The sequence below is a fragment of the Mustelus asterias genome, chromosome 6 (assembly GCF_964213995.1).
Source record: "Mustelus asterias chromosome 6, sMusAst1.hap1.1, whole genome shotgun sequence".
Lineage (NCBI taxonomy): Eukaryota > Metazoa > Chordata > Chondrichthyes > Carcharhiniformes > Triakidae > Mustelus > Mustelus asterias.
In genome coordinates this window covers 5,050,750-5,077,896 of record NC_135806.1, presented here as the reverse complement: position 1 = coordinate 5,077,896, position 27,147 = coordinate 5,050,750, and the positions used below count along the sequence as shown (strand labels likewise).

Genomic DNA, 27,147 nt, shown 5'->3' with positions numbered 1-27,147 from the left:
CTGGAAAATCTCAGCAGGTCTGACAGCATCCGTGGAGAGAGAATAGAGCCAACGTTTCGAGTCTGGATGACCCTTCGTCAGCGGGAGGGGGGGGGGGGGGGGGTGGTGGGGGGGGAGGAGGGAGGGGGGTTCCAGGAATTTGACCCAGCGACGGTGAAGTAACTGTGATATATTTCCAAGTCGGGATGGTGGGTGACTTGGAGGGGAACCTCCAGGTGGTGGGTGTTCCGCTGCTCTTGTCCTTCTCGATGGTAGCGGTGGTGGGTTTGGAAGGTGCTGCCTAAGGAACCTTGGTGCTATCCTGCAGTGCATCTTGTAGATGCTTGTTTTGAAACTGTATCTTGTTAAATGTCACAGTTCTGGAAATGCATCTAAGGCAGGGCCTTGCTCCGCTGCGAGTAGATGTGGAGAAAACTCTGCTGACCTCCCTCTCTTCTGCCCTGTAGATCCACATGAAGACGATGCCAGCCGCCATGTACAGACTGCTGACTGCGCAAGAACAGCCGGTTTACATCTGAGAGGGCTGTGGCCGTGAGACAGTGTGCAAAGTGGATATGTCCGTGTGGTTTGGTTGTGTTAATCATTGCTGCATTTCTGCAGAAGCAGAAAGTACGATATTTTTTATTTAAACATGCTTTGTTTGACAAAAAAAATCTGTTGAAGAATCTTTGACGCCTTTCAGAGAAGCAGCATTGTGTGGTTTACATAGAAATGAACGTAAATATATTCCCACCGACTTAACTCTCAGTGAATCCACAATTAGGTAAACGTAATTTGGACACCTATATAGTTTGATGTTATTTAAGAGAGGACCTTTTCACAGTAACCATTTCAGCACAGGTGACGATGTCTTTGGGAAATGTATTTTAACCTAAAAGAACTGGTAGCGAGCATTTAAAACATTACACGCTTGTTTTACAGAGTGTGTCCTACTAAAAACAGCTCAGAAAATTCCATTTTTTCATTCCGAACTTTTTTGTTAAGAGGAAAGTCCTGCCGAACTCTTCCACGCTACTTCTCTGAGATATTCCGCACACATTATTGTGTGTTTTAAGTTTAAAATAGTTGTTATTTTGACAATCCTATTGATCCCAAGTTTTTTCCCTTCCCCCCCCCCCTCTCCCCTCCCCTTTCCATTCCAATATTTTTTACGCTGTCTACTGACACTCCTGAGATCATTCCATTGATTCCGGTTTCTAAAACTAAAGGCTCGAGGGCAGAACTTGTGTGTCGTTTTTAACAAATCCTGAGCTAAGACTATAAAACAGGGAAGCACTATTTTATACTCACGTCAACTTTATTTTCTTTATGCTTAAAGATCAGCAAAGAGAGGCAAATACCCCCCCCCCGCCACTCCCCCAAACTGATATGTTTACATAATTCCTCTGTCTGTAACTGCTGTATTGTGAAAAGTAATTTCCAACTCCATTGCCGCACACTAGTTAAATTAATGTTTAGTTTTGCAATGTTGATGTGAGGGAGGAAAGAGCGATTTAGGACAGAGGATTACTGGGCGACTTTTAAGTGAGCAACGTGTCAGACATTCAGATCTACGACGCATTTTGTCGTCTCTAAACCCTCATTAACGACCTCACGGGACAGTGGATATGGGCATCTAATTCAGTGGAGAGGGATATCGGGGGCGGCACAGTGGGTTAGCACAGCTGCCTCACAGCGCCAGGGACCCGGGTTCGATTCCCAGCCTTGGGTCACTGTCTGTGCAGAGTCTGCACGTTCTCCCCGTGTCTGCGTGGGTCTGAAAGACGGTGCTGGTTAGGGTGCATTGACCGTGCTAGAGTCTCCCTCAGTGCACCCGAACAGGCGCCGGCGTGTGGCGACTAAGGGATTTTCACAGTAACTTCATTGCGGTGTTAATGTGAGCCTACTTGTGACACTAATAAATAAATAAACGTTTACGCTTAGGCCCAATTGAAGAAAGATCTAGGATGCAAATCTGTTCCTCCTTTATTGCATCTTGAGTACAATGTCTTTCTTTTTAACTCGAAACGCTTCAATTTTACAGCAGAAAAGATCACACTCATTTAAATGTATTTCTTCAGTCAAGTTAAATGACCGTGCAGCACTGGGGGATTGATTGAACCAGCTTTACAATCCATGTCCTACTGGGGGCCCTAAAATCTTAACTTTGTCTCCATCACGTCGCAATGTGAAGTGGCGATGCAGGCAGCTCGCTAGACTTTGAATTGAACAAGGTGTCTATTCCTGCAGGGTTCTCCACAGCGTGGAATCAGTGGACATTAATCTTAACCCATGCAGCAATTCGATGGCTTAGCTGTAGGTGTGGGCACTGATTGCTGGGTTCAAACAGAACCTTCTGGATTTATTCACCCATGTACGATTGGGGGCAAGTTTACAGAGTCTTGTTTACCTGTCCCGACCACTGACAGGAATTCCGTTCCCAGCTTTGGGAGCGAAGTTAATTTGAGAGCCCAATAGTTTGCGAGCAGCTCTGCGGAAACTGTCAGGGTTTTACTGTCCCACCCCCCCCCCCCCCCCCCTCACCCTGCTTCAGACCAACGACGCGATTCCCCCCGTTTACACGCACAGCAAAAACGCTAACCTTGCCTATACCTGTACAACTCTGTAGCATCATTACTTGAAGTAATTATAATGGCATGATACAAACTAATGGGTTTCAGTCACTCAGTGACACGTGTGTTAATATTTATAATAGAATACCTGCAGCTGCCGATGTGAACTTAATGTAAATACTTTACACAACTCTAGAATATAACTTTTTTTCTTGTCATGTGGTGCAATAGAATCTAACATCAAACATCAGGAAGTTCTAATGCTGCAGTGTAAAGTTATGTCCACTAATGTGTGTCAGCTATTATGATTGTTGGAATAATGCACTTCCTATGAATGTAGTTCCTATTCCAGTATATTTTTTGTCATGTTTTTTTTTTGGTGTCTATAATACAATGTTTATTTATTTATTTTGCTATTAAGGATATATGTTGGGAAGGGAGCGAGTTGTTGAATGATTTACAATTCCTTGACCCTTTTTATTTCCACTGAGCTCGAAACGAAAAGGAATTCCGCAAAATGTGTTGCAATGGTCCAGACATTTGGTGTTCGCTTATTCTAAAAGAAATTAATTCTTCAAAGGCTGAGTTAGACCAATGTACCAACAAAGCTGTAGCAGGGTTTACTGCTTTGAGTGGAGGGGTTTTTTTGCTACAGTGTGGGGTGGGGGGCTCGGTTAGAATCATAGAATCCCTACAGTGCAGAAGGAGGCCGCTTAGCCCATTGAATCTGCACCAACCACAATCCCACCCAGGCCCTATTCCCGCAACCCCATGCATTTACCCTAGTGAGTCCCCCTGACACTAAGGGGCAGTTTAGCATCTAACCTGCATATCTTTGGACTGTGGGAGGAAACCAAAGCACCCGGAGGAAACCCTAGCAGACACGGGGAGAACTTCACACAGACAGTGACCCAAGCTGGGAATCGAACCTGGGTCCCTGGCGCTGTGAGGCAGCAGTGCTAATCACTGTGCCACCATGCCGCAGGGTTGATGTTAACTCTCGATAGCTATCACTGTGGATCGAAGTGGGTGAAGCCATTTTGAGTCCTTTAAAAGTTAGGAACTTCCCAGAGTGTGGGGGTGGGTGGTACGGCCAGGTTGTAACAGAGCTCAATAGATTCAGGTTTTTGGGGGAGTGAGGGGATGGGGGAGCTTTGGGTCAGCAGCAGAGGCCCAGATACCTTTCGTGGGTCCCAGAGGAACGCCTAACTTTCCGGCCACCTCTCTGCCCCCCTGGCTGGTGGTGAACCTAGTCCGGGGCCACAGTGGACCCACCGTTTTCACTGTAACTTGGTAACTGGAGTCCCACATATGGCGTAGGACTCCCATTCCCGTCTTATTGAAAGGGACCTGTCAACTGAGAGAGGTGGGATGACCGACCAGGTGGGGGTTGCCTCCTGAGAAGGCAATAGGTTGTTCTTTAACAACCAAAGTTCCCAGCACTCCAAGAGTGCCTTGCAAACTCAAAGTTAACAGGTCTGGGCAGTGGGTGGCCGGGGGGGGAGTGACCGACCTGACTGTCTGCCCCTCCACAGCGGCTACATTCGTGGCCGGGTGTCCCCAGAGAGGTGGCACGTGGTGTCCACGGGCACTATCAAGGCCTTCCATACCCACTGGGCACCGCAGGGGCCTCTTCAATCACATTTTAGTTTGCTGCTTTGAGATTTATTCCTGTTGAGGGCAGTATCCCTTTAAGGGGCTCCCCCTTTGCTCTGACCCACAATTTGTTTAATTTAGTTTCATTATCTTGTACAAAAGAGTTGGAGATTCAAAATTTCAAAGGTTGACTGCTGGGTGGCTGCTGCAAGTGAAAGATCGAGGAGGCGTTCCATTTCCTTTGAATTATTTAGGTATAGAAATACTGAATACCTTGAGGGAGCCAATGGCCTGGTGCTATTATCGCTAGACTATTAATCCAGAAACCCAGCTAATGTTCTGGGGACCCGGGTTCGAATCCCGCCACAGCAGATGGTGGAATTTGAATCCAATAAAAAATATCTGGAATTAAGAATCTAATGATGACCATGAAACCATTGGCGATTGTCGGAAAAACCCATCTGGTTCACTAATGTCCTTTAGGGAAGGAAATCTGCCGTCCTTACCGGGTCTGGCCTACATGTGATTCCAGAGCCACAGCAATGTGGTTGACTCTCAACTGCCCTTGGGCAACTAGGGATGGACAATAAATGCTGGTCAGCTAGCGACGCCCATGTCCCACAAATTAATTTTTAAAAAAATCTTTCGCTTTTGGAAGGTTGTTTGATTGGATTGGGAGGGCCAAAAGCCCGTGTGATGAAACCTCCAGAAATGTCGAATTGGCCACCCGCAAATCGACCCATTGTGAGATTGGCTTCAGAGAGTTACAACCGACCCCCAAAGAGTTTGCAAGTGGCTGAGCAGATTAACAGCGTTCTTTGCATCCTATTGAAACCTAACCTGCATTCTGAGAAAATGAAACTGTTGGTTCATATATAATTACAAAAATATATATATAAAATAGGCACTGGCACAGTGGGTAGCGCTGCTGCCTCACAGCACCAGGGACTCCAGTTCAATTCCAGCCTTGGGTCACTGTGGAGTTTGCATGTTCTCCCCGCGTCTGCGTGGGTTTCCTCCGGGTGCTCCGGTTTCCTCCCACACCAACGATGTGCAGGTTAGGTTGATTGGCCATGCTAAATTGCCCCTTAGTGTCAGGGGGATTATCAGGGTAAATATTACAGGAATAGGGCCTGGGTGGGATTGTGGTCGGTGCAGACTCGATGGGTCGAATGGCTTCCTTCTGCACCGTAGGGTTTCTATGATCTATTTCAATTGGACAACACAAAAGAAACGAGACAGAAAGAGGAAAAGAATCGTTGAAAACATTAGCCTCCATTCCCTTTCCCCCCCCCCTGCTTTGAAAGTATGTTTGGTGAGATGGACAAGAGTGAGGAGTTGACCAGAAACTGCACTGAGGGCAGTGATTGCAGGGAGAGTGAGTGATAGCATTCCATCAATCCAGATCCAAACAGCAATGCATTTCCTCGGATATGAACAGAGGTTGTTGGGAAATGATCAGGTCGGGCAGCATCTGGAGAGAGAGGAACACAGTTTACGTTAAAGGCCGATGACTCTCCAGCGTTTCCTGGTTTTAATTCAGGTTTCCAGTAAGTGCAGTGTGTTTTGCTTTCGTTTCAATGCATTCCTCCTGGTGTGTGTACTTCCCGACACAGCATTAAACCAGCGCCTGACACAACCTGGGCTGGAATGGGGTTTGGTTCCAAGCTAAGTGACAAAGGGCCAATAAAGCATTGTTTCGTATTTCTCCAAAGATCGAGGTGTAGTTTAAGAGAAATGGTATCATGCAATCACACTCAGCTGATCTATATACACTGTCTTCCTTTAGAGGGAAGAGCCCTGAGACCCACCCCCACCCCTACCCGAGTTAGTTGCTGACCTATCTGTATTGGTTCATCCTGAACTCCATGTCTCTACTGTGACTGACATTTCCACATGTTGCCTCTCTGTCGCTGCCATGCTGTGTGTTGCATGTATTTACCTCTGTAACAGATTGTGTTCTGGCACTTTAGGCACAGGGCACGTGTCTCGCAACTCTGACCAATAAAATCTACCAGAAACAAATGTGAGTTTGCCATCTGAATTTGTTAAGAGGCGGCGTTTTTCTGTTGTTGAAGGTGGCGGGACATTGGCGGCACACGGAGCTGGTGAAGTTACACCTGTTGAAAAGAATGGACTCTGTTCCGCTTGTGTGCAGGTCTGGCTAACACATGTAGGGCAGCCCTTCCGTCTTTCACAGCAACTGGCTGGAAACTACAATTTACCAAAAGCACAATTTAATTTCTTGTCTCGCTTTTTGTTTTGCCGCATTTACCTCTCTGAAAACATTGGCTGAAGTTCAGTCCTGGGGAGGCGGTGGGGGTTTGAGATCTGGTTGGGGGCGAGTGAGGTAAGGGTTTGGATTGGGGCTGGGGTACAGTCCCGGGGTATTAGAGTACAGTCCCAGGTTGCTGCATGCAGTTCCAGGGATATTGGGGTACAGTCTCAGGTTGCTGCATCTAGTTTCAGGAGTATTGGGGTACAGTTGTAGGGGTAAGGGTGTCCAGACCCAAGTTGCTGTGTCCAGTCACAGGGGTATTGGGGTACAGTGCTGGGGCATTGGAAGTATTAGCGTACAGTCCTGTGAGGGTACTTTAATCAGTGCTTCTCAAATATTTTCATAGAATCCCTACTGTGCAGAAGGAGGCCATTCAGCCCATCGAGTCGGCACCAACCACAATCCCACCCAGGCCCTATCCCCATAATCCCATGCATTTGCCCTAGTTAGTTCCCCTGACACTAAGAAGCAATTTAGCATGGCCAATCCACCTAACCCGCACGTCTTTGGACTGTGGGAGGAAACCAGAGCACCCGGAGGAAACCCACGCAGACACGGGGAGAACATGCAGACTCCACACAGACAGTGACCCAGGCCAGGAATCGAACCCGGGTCCCTGGAGCTGTGAGGCAATAGTGCGAACCATTGTGCCACCGTGCCATCCCCTTTTTGGTTGAAGAATCTCTTTTCAAATGGATCACACAACGTCCCCTGCCCCACATTCTAAATGATAATGCTACCCTACTCTGCTGGCTGGTCTCTTATACAACATCCATAAACTTCAGCTCATTCAAGATTCTGCTGCCCATATCCTAACTTTATATACCAAGATCTGTTGACCCTTGCCCAATATACCCCAGACCCAACTGGCTCCTGTGTCCAAAAACACCTCCGATTCAAAATTCTCATCCGCGATTTCCAATCCCTCCAAGACCTCGTTACCTCCCTATCTCTAATCCTGTTCAGTCCCACAGCCCTTGTGGGATCTCTGGGCTCCTCCAGTTCATGTTCCTGACTTTAGTCGCTGCATCATTGCTGTCTCTGCCTCCAGCTGAGTGTGTCCAAAGTCACAGAATTCCCTCCGTAAACCTCCCCATCTTCTTCCAAGCACTTACTTAAACCTACCTCATCGATCAAGCCTTTCTCTTTCAGGGAGGCGATGGCCTCGTGGTACTATCGCTAGACTATTAATCCAGAAGCTTTGCTAATGTTCTGGGGACCTGGGTTCGAATCCCGCCACGGCAGATGGTGGGGATTTGAATTCAATAAAAAAAAATCTGGAATTTAAGAATCTACTGAATGACCACGAAACCATTGTCGATTGTCGTAAAAACCCATCTGGTTCACTAATGTCCTTTAGGGAAGGAAATCTGCCATTCTTACCCTGTCTGGCTTACACGTGACTCCAGAGCCACAGCAATGTGGTTGACTCTCAACTGCCCTCGGGCAACTAGGGATTGGCAATAAATGCTGGCCCAGCCAGCGATGCCCATGTCCCACAAATTAATAAAGAAAAAGTACCTTTGTCTGATAACCTCCCACAAAGCACCTTGGGACATGTTGCTACATTAAAGGGGTTATATAAATGCAAGTTGTTGTAACCGCCGTTCACTATTATTTCTCTTTTGAGTTTTTAGCAACTGTCTGTGCACAAGGCCAAGTCTGGTGGTGCCTGTAGAGAGTTGCGGTAATCTAATTGTACGTTTCATATGGAGCTACTGCTAATACTTGAAGCACGCCCACAGTGAGAATGAACTCTTCATTTAGCGGAACATGCCGATGATTCTTGAAACTTGAAATGTTTTTCTGTAAAAGAGCTTTGAAATGCAACCAGTCCTCTTGGACATCCAGCCACAAGGACCCTAAATATCCCATCAACATTCAGACACCAGCTTGTTCCATGTTATTTTAGTTTTTAGAAAAGTTTTCTCAAGTGTTAAACCCAGTAATCCCTTTAGAAACGACACCCAAGGAAGCTGCTAACAAAACCATAGAACCATCGGAAAAGGGAACAACACAATTATAAGCAAATGGACTTAGTCCAAAACAGAACCAAATCCACACATTTGTTCCACCAATTCCAATTAAATATAAAAATCTATATGTAAATGCCAACCTTTTTATTTATTATAACTATCTTGTCTTCAGTTAGAGATTGAAGATCTTCCACAGGAATTTAAATGTTCATTTGTACAATTTAACCATATAACTATCTAAAATATATAAATATTAACTAAACTATATAAACTACTCAGCAATCTGAACTATTACCTATACAAATTATTCAACTATGTAACTATATAAACTATTCAACTATAGAACTATTTTAACCAAATGAATTATTCAGCCATACAAGAACTAGGAGCAGGAGTAGGCCATCTGGCTCCTCGAGCCTGCTCCACCATTCAATAAGATCATGGCTGATCTTTTCGTGGATTCCGCTCCACTTACCCGCCCGCTCACCATAACCCTTAATTCCTTTACTGTTCAAAGATCTATCTTTGCCTTAAAAACATTCAATGAGGTAGCTTCAACTGCTTCACTGGGCAGGGAATTCCACAGATTCACAACCCTTTGTGTGAAGAAGTTCCTCCTCAACTCAGTCCTAAATCTGCTCCCCCTTATTTTGAGACCATGCCCCCTTGTTCTGGTTTCTCCTGCCTGAGGAAACAACCTCCCTGTTTCTATCTTATAGAAACATAAAATTATGAAAGGCATAGGTAAGATCCCTCCTCATTCTTCTAAATTACAATGAGTATAATCCCAGTCTACTCAGTCTAACTACCTAAACTATATAGAGTCATAGAGGTTTACAGCATGGAAACAGACCCTTCGGCCCAACTTGTCCATGCCGCCCTTTTTTAAAAACCCCCTAAACTAGTCCCAATTGCCCGCATTTGGCCCATATCCCTCTATACCCATCTTAGCCATGAAATTGCCTAAACGCTCTTTAAAAGATAACATTGTACCCGCCTCTACTACTACCTCTGGAACAGCTTGTTCCAGACACTCACCATCCTCTGTGTGAAAAAAACGCCCCACCGGACCCTTTTGCATCTCTCCCTTCTCACCTTAAGCCTATGCCCGCTAGTTTTAGACTCCCTTTGGGCAACTACATAGCTGTTCAAGTTATATAAACTATTCAGCCATATAACAAGTTAAACTATTAACTATATAAATTAATCAACCATATAACGATCTAAACTAGTAACTTTGATTCCCTCCACCTTTTACCAGTACTTTTTAGTTTGTCGGTTGTATTTTCGCGAAGCATCGTTATAAATATGTTAATGGAATGGAATGGGCAGAATCCGATCCAGCCAAACTGATTAAAGATTGATTGTCCCTATAGCTCCAGTAATTGTCCCATTGGAAATGAGAACTGGTCACTTTAACAAGATTGAAGTCCCAGACAGATGCCTCCATTTCATAACAAAAATAGAAGGTACAGCACAGAAACAGGCCATTCGACCCAGCTGCTCTGTGCTGGTGTTTATGCTCCACACAAGTCTCATCCCACCTCCCCTCCCCACCGTCATCTTACACCATCAGCATAGCCTTCTATTCCTTCCTCTCCATGTTTCTCGAGCTTCAATGTATCAGTGCCGTTGGCCTCCCTCCACCATTTGCTGTGGCAACAAGTTCCACATTCTCCAGCTTCTGGCAAATGTCCATGTATTAATGAAGTGTGTGGAACAGTGTGTGGCACTGGGTTCATTTTCCCCCAAGCGTGTCACTTACACAATGCCATCGCCGGATGCCCTGCGTTAATGTCACTCCCGAATCCCATTATTCACAGTCAATTTTATTAAGAAAGCAAATGGTGCAAAATTGCACCTGAGGGAGTGATTGACTCAGTGAGTGAGCACATTGTTCTTGGAGTTGGGTCCATGAGCGATGCACATAGGTCCACTGCCATTCTCCGCAGTTGAAAGCTATCATCGATGAGGGATTTTAGTCTCACATTCAAAGTTTGCTTTTATTCTTTCATGTGAAATGGATGTCACTGGCCAGGCCAGTATTTGTTGCCCTTTTGAACCGAGTGCCTTGGTAAGACCGTTTCAGAGGGAAGCTAAGAGTCAACAATGGATCCAGAGTGACACGTAGGCCAGATCAGGTAAGGGCAGCAGTGAACAAGAGACATTATTTACAACAATTGATTGTAGTTTCATGGTCACCATTACAGAGACAATCTTTAATTCCAAATCTATTAATTGAATGTAAATTGGAAAGATGGAGGCTGAGGGGAGACCTGATAGAAGTCTACAACCTTATGAGAGGCATAGACATGGTGAATAGAGGCTTTTTCCCCAGGGTGGAAGTGTCCATTACAAGGGGGCACAGGTTCAAGGTGAGAGGGGGAGAGTTTAAGGGAGATGTGCGGGGGAAGTTTTTCACGCAGAGAGTGGTGGGTGCCTGGAAGGTGCTGCCAGAGCAGGTGATGGAAGCAGGAACATTAGCAACATTTAAGAGGCATCTGCATGGGTACATGAATAGGGAGGGAATAGAGGGATACGGACCGAGTAAGGGCAGTAGGGTTTTTAAAATTTTAGTTAGGGCATCATGATTGGCACAGGCTTGGAGGGCCGAAGGGCCTGTTCCTATGCTGTACTTTTCTTTGTTCTTGAATTCCACAACTGCTGTGGGGGGATTTGAACCCGTGCCCATTAGCCTGGGCCTCTGGATTACTAAGCCAGTGACATCACCACCAGCTTCTCTCGTGAAATGGAAGTAAAATCCCATTGATACAGACAAGTTGTCCTTGAGGTGTGTTTAAGGCAGAACATGGTTTGTGTTATACAATATACACACAGCAATGGCATGAACTAATCTGTAGGGAATAAATGTACACAGTTACCACATGTAAGTGACATTGGAAAACCTGCTCCTTTCTCAGGGAAGAGTAGATGCTGCTTTCACTGTGCTTTTCCAAGGTAAGAAATAACTTGCATTTATTCACGACCGCAGGAAGATCCAAAGTTTTGCATTCCTCTACCTCTATCAGGTGGTTTCCTCAGCCTTCTCTCTGCGAGGAGATAGCCCCAACCTGTTCAATACCTCTTATAAATCAAAGAACTTGCATTTATAAAGCACCTTTCCTGACCTCAGACCATAACCAAAGTGTTAACAATCGAGGAACTGTCGTCGCAGTAATAGGGAATGTGGCAACCAATTTGCAGACAGCAAGTTCCCACCCACAACAATGTTATTAATTTGTTTTAGTAATGCTGTTTGAGGGATAAGTATCAGGAAGAGGAGAACTTCCCTGTTTTTCTTCAATATGATAACAATACAATCTTTTTCCATCCATCTGTGTCTTGTTAAGCGTTTCTGGGACAGCAACGCCCACATTCCATGAAGGAATTTTTAAGTCCCTCGTTTGGGATTCATCAGAAGAAAGACATATTTTACATTGAATTTCACACGAGGGCAGATTGGGCCTTGGTTTAACATCTCACCCAAAAGATGGCACTTCTGACAGTGGTTAACACTGCTGCCTCACAGCGCGAGGGACCCGGGTTCGATTCCTGGCTCGGGTCACTGTCTGTGCGGAGTCTGCACATTCTCCCCGTGTCTGCGTGGGTTTCCTCCGGCTGCTCCGGTTTCCTCCCACAGTCTGAAAGACGTGCTGGTTAAGTGCATTGGCCGTGCTAAATTCTCCCTCGGTGTATCCGAACAGGCGCCGGAGTGTGGCGACTAGGGGATTTTCACAGTAACTTCATTGCAATGTTAATGTGAGCCTACTTGTGACACTGATAAGTATATGAACTCCCTCAGTAGAGCACGGGGAGTGTCAGCCCAGTCTCTCACGTGTGACTTGAATCCACGACTTTCAGAATCAGTGAAAGAGTGATTTCCACTGAGCCAGTTACAAACCGATATAAACTGCAGTGACATTGTAAATTCTTCTGTACCATTGGACGAAATCGGACACTAATTTGGTGTAATTCACAGACATGTAGAATTCTCTGTAGTAGATTGGTACCTGTGTGAGATGCTTGTGTTACAGTGCGAAATGGAACAGGAATAGTTGCAGGCTTTTTATTTTTATATATAATCTATATTTTTTTTCTCTATACATATATAACATTAAAGATTAGAAACCTACTAGTTCGTTTGTTAAAGTTGAAACAAAACGGTACTACAAAATGCAAAGACCAAGTAACTCAGAGCAATAAAAGAAACCAAAGGGAAAGTATCAGTGTTAAACCCGTCCTCGTGTTAAACCCGTCCTCGTGTTACTGCCTTGCCCCACCAAGCAATTCCTCATTTTCCGTTTTAAATAAAGTGCCCTTTGACATGATTAGACAGGTGCAGAGAAGTCAAATCCCTCTTGGGTGAATCTGGGCGGTTAGGCAGACATCAAAATCGTTGGCTTACCAGAGACATGAGATGCTTTTGGACACCTTGGCATTTTACAATATAAAGGGCAAATTTCATCATTTGCCACTGAACTAAGCATATTTTGAGCAGTTTTTTTTACTGAATCTCCTAAGTTATGTTTGCATACTTTGTTCTCCAGCATGTTAAGTATAGTTCTATGTCAGTCTCTCCCTTTCCTCATATTGCACATCCATCTTTAGGCTTATTCCCTCCTGGGCAGGATTAGTTGCTGGTGTTGTGAAGCTGTGTCCTGGCTCGGATCGCACCTTTTGCAATGTCCTGTGTATTTAAAGCACAGTCTCCTGTATCACGCCAATCAGGCTGTGAGGCCGCTCCTGCTGGCTTTTCTGCTCGTCGCTGCCGTCTCCCACCTCCGACCCGGCGCCAGCGTATGTGCTCAGGTCGCCGCAGCTCTGCAGGTGGAGTAGCCGCGCGTGGCCCTGTGTCTGAGGTGTCTCCCTGTTTGAGATGTTGTGTTCGGAGCTGCCGGTGATAGCCTGGCCGGAAAAGGGGGTAAAAAAAACAGATGGAGCTGTTATAGAAACTACAGGGTCGGAGGAGCACAGAGGAATAGTTGGTGCAGACCCATCGAGTCTGCACCGACCACAATCCCACCCAGGCCCCAACCCCATGTGTTTACCCTAGCTAGTCCCCCTGACACTAAGGGGCAATTTAGCACGGCCAATCCACCTAACCCGCACATCTTTGGAGTGTGGGAGGAAACTGGTGCACCCGGAGGAAACCCACGCAGACACGGGGAGAATGTGCAAACTCTACACAGACAGTGACCCGAAGCCGGGAATTGAACCTGGGTCTTTGGCGCTGTGAGGCAGCAGTGCGAACCACTGTGCCACCTGTTATGATTGTGCTGTGCTGAATGTGGGTTCAAATCCCATCTTGGCAGCTGGGGGAATTTAAATTCAATTAATAAATCTGGAATTCAAAGCTAGTTTAGTAATGGTGATCATGACAATCGCAGAATCCCTACAGTGCAGAAAGAGACCATTCAGCCCATCAAGTCTGCGCCGTCTCTCGCACAGAACATCTTACTCAGGCCCTGTCCCAGTAACCCCACATATTTATCCAACTATTCCCCCAACCTACACATCTTTGGACAATAAGGGGCAACTTAGTATGGCTAATCCACCTAACCTGCACATCTTTGGACAGTGGGAGGAAACCGGAGTACAAAGAACAATACAGCACAGGAACAGGCCCTTCGGCCCTCCAAGCCCATGCCGCTCCCCGGTCCAGGATTGAATCCTGAATCCAGGATCCCCGCCCAATTTTCCAGCCTATCTACATACTAATATCCTATCCACCGAGCTGTCCCTCACAGCTACGATGCTTTGTTCATCACAACCTATTAACTCACCCCCACCCCCCCATTCCAGACCATGTGATCTCCAGGGAGAGGCGAAAACCCAGAGTGAAAACCCCAGGGCCAATATGGGGAAAAGAAATCTGGGAAATTCCTCTCCGAGCCCCTGAGGCGATCGAAACGAGTCCAGGAGATCACACTGGCCCTGATCGGAAAATGCTTCCCAACCCTATTCATTTCCACTTCCACGAACACCATATGAATTCCCTGCCCCCGAGACAGGTTCCCAACTATCCGCAGTCTCGCTCTGTACTGGCACCAGCAAGATGATCATAGAATGAAGCCTTGAAACAAGAAACAAAGAACAATTAGCCCGCGCCGCTCCCTGGTCCAAACTAGACCACTCTTTTGTATCCCTCCATTCCCACTCCGCTCATATAGCTGTCTAGATAAGTCTTAAACGTTCCCAGTGTGTCCGCCTCCACCACCTTACCCGGCAACACATTCCAGGCCCCCACGACCCTCTGTGTAAAATATGTCCTTCTGATATCTGTGTTAAACCTCCCCCCTCCTTCACCTTGAACCTATGACCCCTTGTGAACGTCACCACCGACCCGGGGAAAAGCTTCCCACCGTTCACCCTATCTATGCCTTTCATAATTTTATACACGTTCTATGCCTTTCATAATTTTATACACCGGAGTACCCGGAGGAAACCCACGCAGACACGGGGAGAATGCGCAGACTCCACACAGACAGTGACCCGAGGCCGGAATTGAACCCGGGTCCCTGGCGCTGTGAGGTAGCAGTGCTAAACACTGTGCCACAATGTCACCCATACAATTATCATCGATTGTTGTAAAAACCCATCTGGTTCACTAATGTCCTTTGGGGGAGGAAATCTGCCGTCCTTACCCGGTCTGGCCTACATGTGACTCCAGACCCACAGCAATGTGGTTGACTCCTAAATGCCCTCTGAAATGGCCGAGCGAGACACACAGTTCAAGGGCAATTAGGGATGGGCAACAAATGCCAGTCTCCCACGTCTCATGAACGAGTTTAAAAAAACATTGTCAGCTGTCTTGTTTGAGATCCGTCCGAAGAATATACTTTACATCAAATTTCACAGCACCGAAACAGGTCATTATCCCGCTCTTCCTTTCTTTCTCAGTGTTACCTTGAGGCCTTTTATACTCACCTACAAGGGCACGCAAGGCCTTGATTGATTTAACGTCTCCTCTGGGAGTACCACACCAGGAGGGTCAGCCTTGAGTTTGGTCTCGAGTCCCTGCAGTGGGATTTGAACTCACGACTTGCTGGCTAACATTTTCTCCCTCAGACTCCCCTGCGTTCCCAATGAGTTTGGTATCATGTGCCAATCTAACCAATTCACACTGGGCCTCTGAATCCTCCTCTGTCCTGACACATCCTGCATTGGGCCAGAAACACTAACACACATTAGACGGTTACAGCGAGTGCCTCTCACCTGATCGAGTATGTTGGCACTGGCCACTGCCTCCTCCATGTGTTCCTCATCGGACTGTAAGACCGAGCGGATATTTTCCACCAGTTCCTGCACCTCAGGGGTCATTGCGCATGATGAGTGCTCCAAGAAGCTAGCAACCAATAGCTTGGTGTCTCTGTAGCTGCTGTAATCCACCAGCGACCTGGGCCTCGACCTGGGGGCACCCGACCTGTGACCCCTTCGCAAGGTCACGACCTGGACCTCTGGCCTTTCGTCCGTCTGTGTGGCCGCTTCACAGCTGACCACTAATTCTGAGCCAAACAGAAAGAAACTGATGAGAATGTTACACAATGGATACAGGACGAAAATAGGCTGAAATTATTGGGGTGTGGGGGAGGGGGGGAAAATTGGGCTCATTACGTGGGGGAAATGGTGGCAGAAAAGGAACTGGGGAGAACCCACATCCATGATGTTTCTACCTCATGTAATCAGCATTCCAGAAGTGACCGGGGGGGGGGAATGGAATGTAGGGTTGCCAACCCTCTGGGTTTGCCCGGAGTCTCCAGAAATTGTACACGAAACTCCAGGATGCTGCCAAAAGTTAAAAACCCACAGGTAATTATCACAGGAGCAATGGGAAAAGTAATCCAATCACCTTATGAAGACTGTGTTCAAGTGCCCAATCGGTGGGGGAAGGTGGGACTTCAGGTAGATTGACATGTCGGGCAGCCAATGGCGGGAGTGAGGGCGAAGCAGTTGACAGCAGGTGACCATCAGATGAAGCTTGCAGGAATAGAGTTGGCAACCCCCCAAGTCGAGGGGATATCTGCCCCTTTGTGTCCCTCCCCTCCACCCCCCAACCTCTAGCTTTGGAGACATATCTAGATCACTGCTGAATGCATCTGTGTTGGGACCATCACAGAGGCTAGCCTCACTGCGAGTGGTCGTATGTCACCTTCCAGGTCCAGTACTGGCCCTCGGAGAGGTCGAAGGTCATCAATGCTGGAGTCAGAGTTTTGCATAGAAACACAGAAAAACTACAGCACAAAACAGGCCCTTCGGCCCCACAAGTTGTGCCGAACATATCCCTACCTTTTAGGCCTACCTATAACCCTCCATCCTATTACGCTCCATGTACTCATCCAGGAGTCTCTTAAAAGACCCTATTGAGTTTGCCTCCACCACCACTGACAGAAGCCGATTCCACTCGCCCACCACCCTCTGTGTGAAAAACTTACCCCTAACATCTCCCCTGTACCTACCCCCCCAGCACCTTAAACCTGTGTCCTCTCGTAGCAGCCATTTCCACCGCCATTTACAATACAGAAAGAGGCCCTTCGGCCCATTGTGTCTGAGCTGGCCATCGAAAGTCAATCCTCCACCCGCTAAGTGCCTCAGGCTGCCCCATTCAGAGCGGAAGGTTCCTGTTAGGATTTGTACATCTGCACCAGCCTCTAAAGATGAGAGGAGTTCCTACGCCATTGTTGAACCTGTCCCACTGAACAAAACATCAGGCAGCAACAAGTTACAATGCTTCTGACATCTAAACTATCCCAAAGCCCCTCACAAGGGCGTCATCGAGCACAATTTAACAGCCAGCCATATTTGGAGGTATGAGGGCAGATTCTGTCAAAGCAGCAGGTTTTAAAGAAGGGTGGAGGGACGGAGAGGATTAAGGAGGGAATTTCAGAGTTAAAGGTCTAGGCAGCTGGAGGCACAGCCACCAATGGTGGGGGTGATTAAAATTAGGGATGCAAGTGAAACCAGGATCAGAGGAATTTGACTTTTTCTGGTCCATGGGATGTGAGCATTGCTCACTCGGGTAGTAGTGATTCCAGATATTGGGATTGGGAGGGATGAGGCCAGGCAGGAATTTGAATATCGGAATGAGAAATTTCAACTTGAGGCCTTGCCAAAACTAATGTAGGTCAGCGAGCACAGGAGATGGGCGAATGGGACGTGGTGCAAGTTCGGATTGGGGTAACATCACTGCTTCAGGCCCCTGGCAGTCAGGACAGAGCAGCGTCTCCCCAGGGTCTCAGTTACTCTGCAATTCTCAGTGGATGAGCTCTTGGGGATAAACTGGCAAATGGCAACGTTGCAAGTTGAGGAGTCTGGGTCTATACTCAATGGAGTTTAGAAGGATGAAGGGGGATCTAATTGAAACTTACAGAATACTGAGAGGCCTGGATAGAGTGGACGTGGGGAGGGTGGTTCCACTAGTGGGAGAGACTAGAACTCGAGGGCACAACCTCAGAGTGAAGGGTCGCTCCTTTAAAACTGAGATGAAGAGGAATTTCTTCAGCCAGAGGGTGGTGAATCTGTGGAACTCATTACCATAGAGGAGGCCAGGTCATTAAGTATCTTTAAGGCAGAGACAGATAGTTTCTTGATCAGTAAGGGTTACGGGGAGGAGGCAGGAGAATGGGGATGAGAATCATATCAGCCATGATTGAATGGCGGAGCAGACTCGATGGGCCGAATGGCCTAATTCTGCTCCTATATTTTATGATCTCATATAATGACGACAGGGAAGGAAAGAAGAATGCAACAAAAGCATTCGCATAAAATGAAAGTATATTTTATTAATGAGATAAGGAAGTAATTTCAAGGTTGTTACCTAACCTCAGGTTTCAAATAACATTTACAAACCTCACAAGCATCCATTTCCTGGTTTCTATCCTGATCTGAACATCTTGATCAGATTAGCAGCTTGTGGTCGCTTGTGGGCAACCATCATCCTGGATCTCAACTAGAAAATCAGCATCTCAAATTGTATTGTGCTGCTTGCAATCCTGCTGCCTAATTCAACAATTAGCCAACGTCCCAGCCCCTTATTCTCTATCGCTAAGACCACCTCCTTCTGTAACATTGCCCTCCCGCTTCAGCTGAAACCCTCGTCTATGTCCTTGTTCATTCCGGACTCGATTTTTCCAACACTCTCCTGGTCAGTTTCCAATCTTCCACTCCGTGTACCCAGAGTCCTCAAACGTTCCTCATACGACAAGCTCTTCATTCTAGGGATCATTCTTGTGAACCTCCTCTGGACCCTTTCCAAGGCCAGCACATCCTTCCTTAGATATGGGGCCCAAAACTGCTCACAATACCCCAAATGGGATCTGACCAGAGCCTTATACAGCCTCAGAAGTACATCCCTGCTCTTGTATTCTAGCCCTCTCGACCTCAATGCTAACATTACATTTGCCTTCCTAACTGCCGACTAAACCTGCATGTTAACCTTAAGAGAATCTTGAACAACGACTCCCAAGTCCCTTTGTGCTTCTGTTCCTTTCTCCCTCATCTTTATCCAGCTTCCCCTGAACTGTAGCTACACTTTTCACCTCAACCACTCCCTGAGTAGCGAGTTCCACATTCTGAACACTCTCTAAATAAAGACCTTGCTCCTGAACTTCCTACTGGATTCAATAGTCTTCTATTGATGGCTCCCTCGTTCCGGTCCTGCCCTCAAGTGGAAATACTCTTTGGGTGGGATTTTCCAGCCACGCTCGCCCCAAAACCAGAAAATCCTGCCCGAGGCACGGTGGCACAGTGGTTAGCACTGCTGCCTCACAGCGCCAGGAACCCAGGCTTGGGTCACTGTCTGTGCAGAGTCTGCACGTTCTCCCAGTGTCTGCGTGGGTTTCCTCCGAGTGCTTCCACACTCCAAAGATGCGCGGGTTAGGTTGATTGGCCAAGGTAAATTGCCCCATGGTGTCGGAGAATTAGCGGGGTAAATACATGGGATTAAGGGGATAGGTCCTGGATGGGATTGTGGTCAGTGCAGGCTCGATGGATAGAGTGGATGTGGAGAGGATGTTTCCACTGGTAGGAAAAACTAGAACTGGAGGTTAAAGGAACAATCCTTTAAAACAGAAATGAAAAGGAATTTCTTCAGCCAGAGAGTGGTGAATCTGTGGAACTCTTTGCCGCAGAAGGCTGGGGAGGCCAGGTCATTGAGCGTCTTTAAGACAGAGATAGATAGGTTCTTGATTAATAAGGGGATCAGGGGTTATGGGAATGAGAAAAATATCAGCCATGATTGAATGGCGGAGCAGACCCGATGGGCCAAGTGACCTAATTCTGCTCCTATGTCTTATGGTCTTATGATAGGCCGAATGGCCTCCTTCTGCGCTGTAGGGATTCTATGAATCTATATTATACAAAAGAGAGCCACAGCCTGTACAAATATTTTTTGTACCAATCTCCTGGTGTCATTTTGTAATAGTAGAGGACAAGACTGTTCTAAGTGTGATTGAACCAAGATTCCGCAATGTTCAATGCACAAGGAGCTCCCCACTCTCACATTACCTTCTATAACTAGCTCTTGCAGCAGTGGGTCACTATTCGATCCCCTCAGACCCGGCCTGCTGGACTTCCTGCATCCCGCTTCAGAATTCCTGCCCCGGGGTGGGTGCACGATGCAGAGCTGTAATGGGTCATTCAGCGAGCCACTCGGGGGACTGGTATCTGCAAGGTAACGCAGGAAATAATCACCGTGTGCACCTAAAGCAGTAACCGCGGACACACCGCTACCTTGAGACATCGTCAGCCATAGCTCAGTCTCACTCTCTGAACCAGAAGGTTGTGGGTTCAAGTCCCACTCCGGAAACCTGCGCCCAGAATCAAGATTGATGCCCCGAGTGCGGTACTGTGGGAGTGCTGCCCTGTCTGAGGTGCCGCATGAGACATTAAACAAAGGCCCCTCTGCTACAGATCCAAGACCCAATGGCCATTATTTCGGAGAGGAGCTGCAGAGTTCTCCACAGGACCAATATTTCATCCCTCAACCAACACTATTGAAACAGATTATCTGGTCATTTATCGCGCAGTTGCTTATGAGATCAAGTGAGTCATTTGGCTTATCTGTTTTGTACATTATAACAGTAACCACACCTCAAAAATTAATTAGTTTGCTGTAGAGCAGTTTGGGACACCCCGTGAGGTCAATATCACGGAGGGCAGGGGAAGAGGAGAAGCCAAGTGCTTTGTCACTGGGTGGAATGGTTGCAGAGGCAGAAGTCCTGCAGTAAAGCACAGGGCGGCACGGTGGCACAGTGGTTAGCACTGCTGCCTCACAGCGCCAGGGACCCGGGTTCGATTCCGGACTCGGGTCACTGTCTGTGTGGAGTTTGCACATTCTCCCCATGTCTGCGTGGGTTTCCTCTGGATGCTCCGGTTTCCTCCCACAATCCAAAGATGTGCTGGTTAGGTGGATTGGCCATGCTAAATTGACCCTTAGTGTCAGGGGGATCTAGTTAGGGTAAATGCATGGGGTTACGGGGATAGGGCCTGGGTGGGATTGTGGTCGTTGCAGACCCGATGGGCTGAATGGCCTCCTTCTGCACTGTAGGATTCTATGATAAATCAGCCTGAGGTAGACCTCACACCCCTTACAGAGCTGCACTGAGAATGTCTCTCAAAGTATAGGGTACCTGTTCCTCAAATCTTACAATCATTGAATCTCTATAGTGCAGAAGGAGACCATTCGGCCCATCGACCAACAGCAACCCCATCCTTTCCCCATAACCCCACTTATTTACCCTCCTAATCCCCTGACACTAAGGGCCTGTCTAATATGGCCAATCAACTTAACCTGCACATCTTTGGAATGTGGGAGGAAACCGGAGCACCCAGAGGAAACCCACGCAGACACGAGGAAAATGTGCAAACTCCACACAAATAGTGACCCGAGGCTGGAATTGAACCTGGGTCCCTGGCGCTGTGAGGCAGCAGTGTTAACCACTGTGCCGCCCCTGTTGAATCAAGAATGGTGCATCAACAAGGATCAATACTAAGCAAGTAGAAAGAACGCCATTCGAAATGGGATAAATTGTTTTATGTTAGAACCATGAAGAAACTGATTGAATTATTACATTGATTCCTCTTATCCCATTACCGGAATTGCACAAGAAAGGGAACAAAGGAAATTTACAAGCACGTTGCCGGGGATGGAGAATTTTAAACTCTGAGGAAAGATTGGAAAGATTGGGCTTTCATTGGAACCGGGAGGCTGAGGGGAGATTTAATTGAGATGTCTAAAATTACAAAGGGCATAGTTAGAGTGGATAGGAAGAATCTATTTTCTTTAGGAAATCCTTAACCAAGGGGCAAAGATTTAAAGGAATTGGGAGAGGGATCAGTTGGGGGTTGTGGAGAAGTTCTTTCACTCAGAGTATGGTGGGGATTTGAAACTCGCTGCCTGAAGGGATGACAGAGGCAGAAAACCCCATCACATTTAAAAAACACTTGGGTACGTGCTTGAAGTGTCCTAACCTGCAGGACACCAGGGGTGGCACGGTGGCACAGTGGTTAGTGCTGCTGCCTCACAGCGCCAGGGACCCGGGTTTGATTCCGGCCTTGGGTCACTGTCTGTGTGGAGTTTGCACGTTCTCCCCGTGTCTGCGTGGGTTTCTTCCGGGTGCTCCGGTTTCGTCCCACAGTCTAAAGATGTGCGGTTTATGTGGATTGGCCGTGCTAAATTGCCCCTTAGTGTCAGGGGGATTAGCTAGGGTAAATGCTTGGGGTAATGGGGATAGGGCTTGGGTGGGATTGTGGTTGGTGCAGACTCAGTGGGCTGAATGGCCTCCTTCCGCACTGTAGGTATTCTGTGATTCTATAATGAATCCTACAGCAGAGAAGTAGTCCATTCGGTCCATTGTGTCTATGCCAGCTCTTTGACAGAGCAAACCAATTAGTCCCATCCTCTTTCCATCCGACCCATCCCCTCCCCCATCCCAGCCAGCTCTTTTCACACAACCCTGCTATTTTTATCAAGAAATTATCCAACTTCCTTTCAAAAGTTACCACCATCCTTCCAGGCATCGCATTCCAGATACAACAACAAGCTCCGTGAAAAAACTCATCTTTATTCATATAACCTTTGCATCAGCTGAGAAACAATAGCTGATTCTCTGAAACTGAGGGGGAAATGCATTCTACACGTGTGGAAATTCTGGGAGGTTAAAATTGCTTGGTGGCTAACACATTTGTTGAGGGGGTGCTGGGTGGGGAGAAGGTTGGAATTCAATAAACAGCCACAAACCAGCCTCCCATCCATTGACTCTGTCTACACTCCCTGCTGCCTCAGCAAAGCAGCCGGCATAATTAAAGACCCCGGACATTCTCTCTTCCACCAGGAAAATGATACAAAAATCTAATAAATAGTTATTTCAACTCACATACCACAGGCTGCGATAAAATCTCACAAACCCAAAAATACCAATCGACTCAAGAACAGCTTTCTTCCCTGCTGCCATCAGACTTTTGAATGGGCTTACCTTGCATTAAGTTGATCTTTCTCTGCACCCTAGCTATGACTGTAACACTACATTCTGCACTCGCTCGTTTCCTTCTCTATGAACGGTATGCTTTGTCTAAATAGCGCGCAAGAAACAATACTTTTCACTGTATGTTAATACATGGGACAATAATAAACCAAATCAAAAGTCCAACAGGTTTATTTGGAATCATGAGCTTTCGGAGCGCTGCTCCTTCATCAGGTGAGCCACTCACCGGATGAAGGAGCAGCACTCCGAAAGCTTGTGATTGCAAATGAACCTGTTGGACTTTAATCTGGTGACAGGGAGAAACTGTTCCCGCTCGCGAAAGGATTATGAACGAGAGAGCACAGATTAAAAGTGATTTGCAAAAGAAGGAAATGAGAGGTGAGAAAATCTTTTTTACGTGGTTGGGGTCTGGAATGCGCGGCCTGGAAGTGTGGTGGAGGCAGGTTCAGTCGAGGCATTCAGGCGGGGTGTTAGATGATTATTTGAACAGAAACAACGTGCGGGGGGGGGGGGGTGGTGGTACGGGCAAAAGGCAGGAGAGTGGCACCGAGTCATAATGGCGATTTGGAGAGCTGGTACAGTCATGATGGGCGGAATGGCCTCCATCTGCATTGTAACAGTTCTGTGATAATTGGGTAATGAATAAGCTGCGCGCTTTCCAATTGGCCATTGGAAGGCTGAGTGCCAGAAAGATTGACATATCAGGTGACCAATGGTGGGAGTGTGGGGGGGGGGGGGGGGGGGGACATTTTGAGACAGGTGGTCGTGTGCTAAAACCCCTGGCAATATGTTACGGGGTGACCCTGAGAGGGCGGAATGATGTGCTGCTACCATGGCCTTACCATCTGATGCTGCACATGAGGTTCTTTCAGACGCTCCATCCACGACCTCTGTGACCTGCGAGCTCGAAACCTGGCAACACAAAACTGTCAAGTTAAAACAGGAAATACTCAGGGTCCCAGGCAAGTACCAGAGAATTACTTTAAAATCACAGCAGGTTTCCTCATGGATATTTCATACATTGGAAAGCAGTGTCAACTGTGACTCAGCTGGTAACACAGCGAACCAGAAGGTCAGGGGTTCGAATCCCACTCCAGAGACCTGTAGGTAATCCAGGCAGACACTCCCAGTGCAGTACTGCGGGGGCACTGCACTGTCAGAGGTGCTGTTTTTCAGGTGAGATTTTAAACTGAGGCCCCATTTGCCCTGTCAAAGGGAATGTATAGTTGCCATGGCAAATATACAGAGTGGCCTCCTGGCCAATATGAAGCCCGCAGTCAACATCCCTTCAAAACAAAAGAATATATTTTTTGTGGGATCTTGCTGTGCGCAAATTGGCTGCCATTTATCCTACAGCAGTGGCTGCATTTCAAAAGTACTTCATTGGCTGTAAAGCACTCAGATGTCCTGAAGCCATGAAAGGTGCTATTGAAATGCAAATCTCTCTGTATTTGGGAGTATCGGATGACTGCATCGACAAGTCTTGATGCACTGTGCTGGGACATTCAGAACTATACCCTACAATTCCCCACCAAAATTTCAGAAAACACACAAAGAAATGATAAGGAGTGTCAGCCTCATGGGAGACATAATTGTGAGGGGATTCACTTTGGAAGGAGTAACAGGAATACAGAGTACTGGGCTAATGGTAAGATACTTGGTAGTGTGGATGAACAGAGGGATCTGGGTGTCCATGTGCATAGATCCCTGAAAGTTGGCACCCAGGTTGATAGGGTTGTTAAGAAGGCGTACGGTGTGTTAGCTTTTATTGGTAGAGGGATTGAGTTTCGGAGCCAGGAGGTCATGCTGCAACTGTACAAAACTCTGGTGCGGCCGCATTTGGAGTATTGCGTACAGTTCTGGTCGCCGTATTATAGGAAAGATGTGGAAGTGTTGTAAAGAGTGCAGAGGAGATTTACCAGGATGTTGCCTGGTATGGTGGGAAAATCGTATGAGGAAAGGCTGAGAGGCTTGAGGTTGTTTTCATTAGAGAGAAGAACGTTAAGAGGTGACTTAATAGAGGCATACAAGATGATCAGAGGATTAGATAGGGTGGATAGTGAGAGCCTTTTTCCTTAGATGGTGATGGCTAGCACGCGGGGACATAGCTTTAAATTGAGGGGTGAGAGATATAGGACAGATGTCAGAGGTAGGTTCTTTACTCAGAGAGTAGTAAGGGCGTGGAATGCCCTGCCTGCAGCAGTAGTGGACTCGTCAACATTAAGAGCATTCAAATGGTTATTGGATAAACATATGGATGATATTGGAATAGTGTAGATTAGAGGGGCTTTAGATTGGTTCCACTGGTCGGCGCAACATCGAGGGCCGAAGGGCCTGTACTGCGCTGTAATGTTCTATGTTCTATAATCGTTAAATCTGCAGTTTCAGAGGATCAACGCAGAAGCACTTAATATTTAAAATAATTTATAATCCTGGGTGCCACAGTGAGAGGCCATTGGCCTGAATTTTCAGGATGGCGAACACGGAGAGTCGGAATTTTTACCAATGAATCCAGTCCAGGATTTTACACCATCCCTTTTTAAGCTTTCCTTTGTCTTAACTGCTTTTACACAAAATGAGATCCAGCCACCAATTTCTAATAAATAGTTATTTCAACTCGCGTACCACAGGCTGTGATAAAATCTCACCAACCCGAAGATCCAATTCAGATATCTTTCTGGCATCTCAGCCTCTTTTCGGCTCAGACTGTCTTTACTGAACATTTTTCTGTTCTCGTACCTTTAACTTCAGACTTGTTCGAAATTTCTCTTTATTTCTCTAGTTTCCTTAACAAGCTGCTCTTCAGATCTCTGCACTTATTTCCTTAACAATTGCTCTATGGTATGGCGTTTCTTTTAACAAAGCTGAGAGAGATGTTCCCTTTCTGGCCTTCTAAACCAACTGCTTCCACCAGAGTTGTGAAAGCTGCCTTTTCTCTCACCAACCCATCTCCAATTTCAATCAAATTAGTTAAGCTAAAACTTAAAAGCTTCTCGACCTTACAAGTCTCAGTTGCTAAGCAACTACTGCTGGTTTATCTACTCTTTTCGCCAAAGCCCTCTCTAAGCACAATAGAATCACATTTGGAACTTAACCAACCCCACACATACAAACACCTTTGTCCAACACAAATCTAACTATAAATTTTACCCTTCCAAGCACAGAAACATTATAGTAATCCCACTTAAAATTACACCTTATTTTTAATGTTTACCAATACAAATATAAATCCCTTAAAATGACCTTTGTTTTTCTAACAAAGGCCTTTAAGCAAATCAGAAAAATGTGCATCCCTGGAGATTATACTGACTGTCCTTGTCCTCAGTCTTGTAAAGGAAGATGAATATTTGTAAATGCTGGAGTTGTCAGAGTGTAGTTCTGACCTTTTTGTTATTGACTGAAACATACTTTTATTTTTAGCTCTCTGACCTCAAGAACTACCAGCCTATTCTTGCAACTATTTTAACCACACAGGGTTACCTCAATCTGTTCATGCTCATCCTCCAGTGCAACAACATCACAAGTGGGGTAGAAATTGAGGCCTAGAGATTGGATGCACTCCTGACCCTTTCATCAGGCACGGAATGGCTGCCAAATCATCCAATATGGTGTGTACAGTCGGTGCCTGGAGCACGCTACCCGCCATCTTGCTGTCAGTATTGGAAAAGCCTTCCTGGTAGGCCTGGATGTAATCCAGCAGGTTTCAGCACCTCCCCCCAAGTGCCACACCCCCACCTCCCTCCCATTGGACACCCCACATGTCCATCCTCACAGTACACAGCTTTCCCGTGGCCAATCAGAACACGGGCAGGCCCTTCATTATCCGATTGGATGATTCTTGCCTGCCGGCCGGTTTCTTTCCAGTTCTAATGTTTGCTCAGCAAAAGATTTGAAAGATTTTTCTTCCAGCTTGTTGTTCCCAGCAGTGTCCTGGAGATTGGTCCACAGTTCAAGCATGATCATGGAAGGCCGGCAACTCTACTCTCAGGGGCCAGAGTCTCCACTTCTCTTTCCCACTTCCCCCTACTTTCTTTCTTCACTTCCAAACAAAGAACAAAGAACAATACAGCACAGGAACATGCCCTTCGGCCCTCCAAGCCCGCGCCGCTCCCTGGTCCAAACTAGACCATTCTTTTGTATCCCTCCATTCCCACTCCGTTCATGTGGCTATCTAGGTAAGTCTTAAACGTTCCCAGTGTGTCCGCCTCCACCACCTTGCCCGGCAGCGCATTCCAGGCCCCCACCACCCTCTGTGTCAAACACGT

At 46.8% G+C, this 27,147-nt stretch overlaps 2 protein-coding genes across 5 annotated transcripts in view; one reads left to right on the top strand and one right to left on the bottom strand.

The window, feature by feature from the left end:
• Positions 1-6,163, top strand: part of apba1b (amyloid beta (A4) precursor protein-binding, family A, member 1b) — a 180,731-nt gene extending 174,568 nt beyond the window's left edge. For both annotated transcript variants that reach the window (XM_078213970.1, XM_078213968.1), the window contains one exon: positions 447-6,163. In XM_078213970.1, the coding sequence (XP_078070096.1) occupies positions 447-518 (72 nt within the window). In that variant the 3' untranslated portion in view covers positions 519-6,163. The remainder of the gene's footprint in view (positions 1-446) is intronic.
• A 6,291-nt stretch (positions 6,164-12,454) lies between these two features.
• Positions 12,455-27,147, bottom strand: part of LOC144494735 (beta-crystallin B1-like) — a 94,920-nt gene continuing 80,227 nt past the window's right edge. For all 3 annotated transcript variants that reach the window (XM_078214007.1, XM_078214008.1, XM_078214009.1), the window contains 4 exons: positions 23,725-23,794; positions 19,905-20,063; positions 15,618-15,907; positions 12,455-13,307 (listed from right to left, as the gene is read on the bottom strand). In XM_078214007.1, coding sequence (XP_078070133.1) covers positions 13,098-13,307; positions 15,618-15,907; positions 19,905-20,063; positions 23,725-23,794 — 729 coding nt within the window. In that variant the 3' untranslated portion in view covers positions 12,455-13,097. The remainder of the gene's footprint in view (positions 13,308-15,617; positions 15,908-19,904; positions 20,064-23,724; positions 23,795-27,147) is intronic.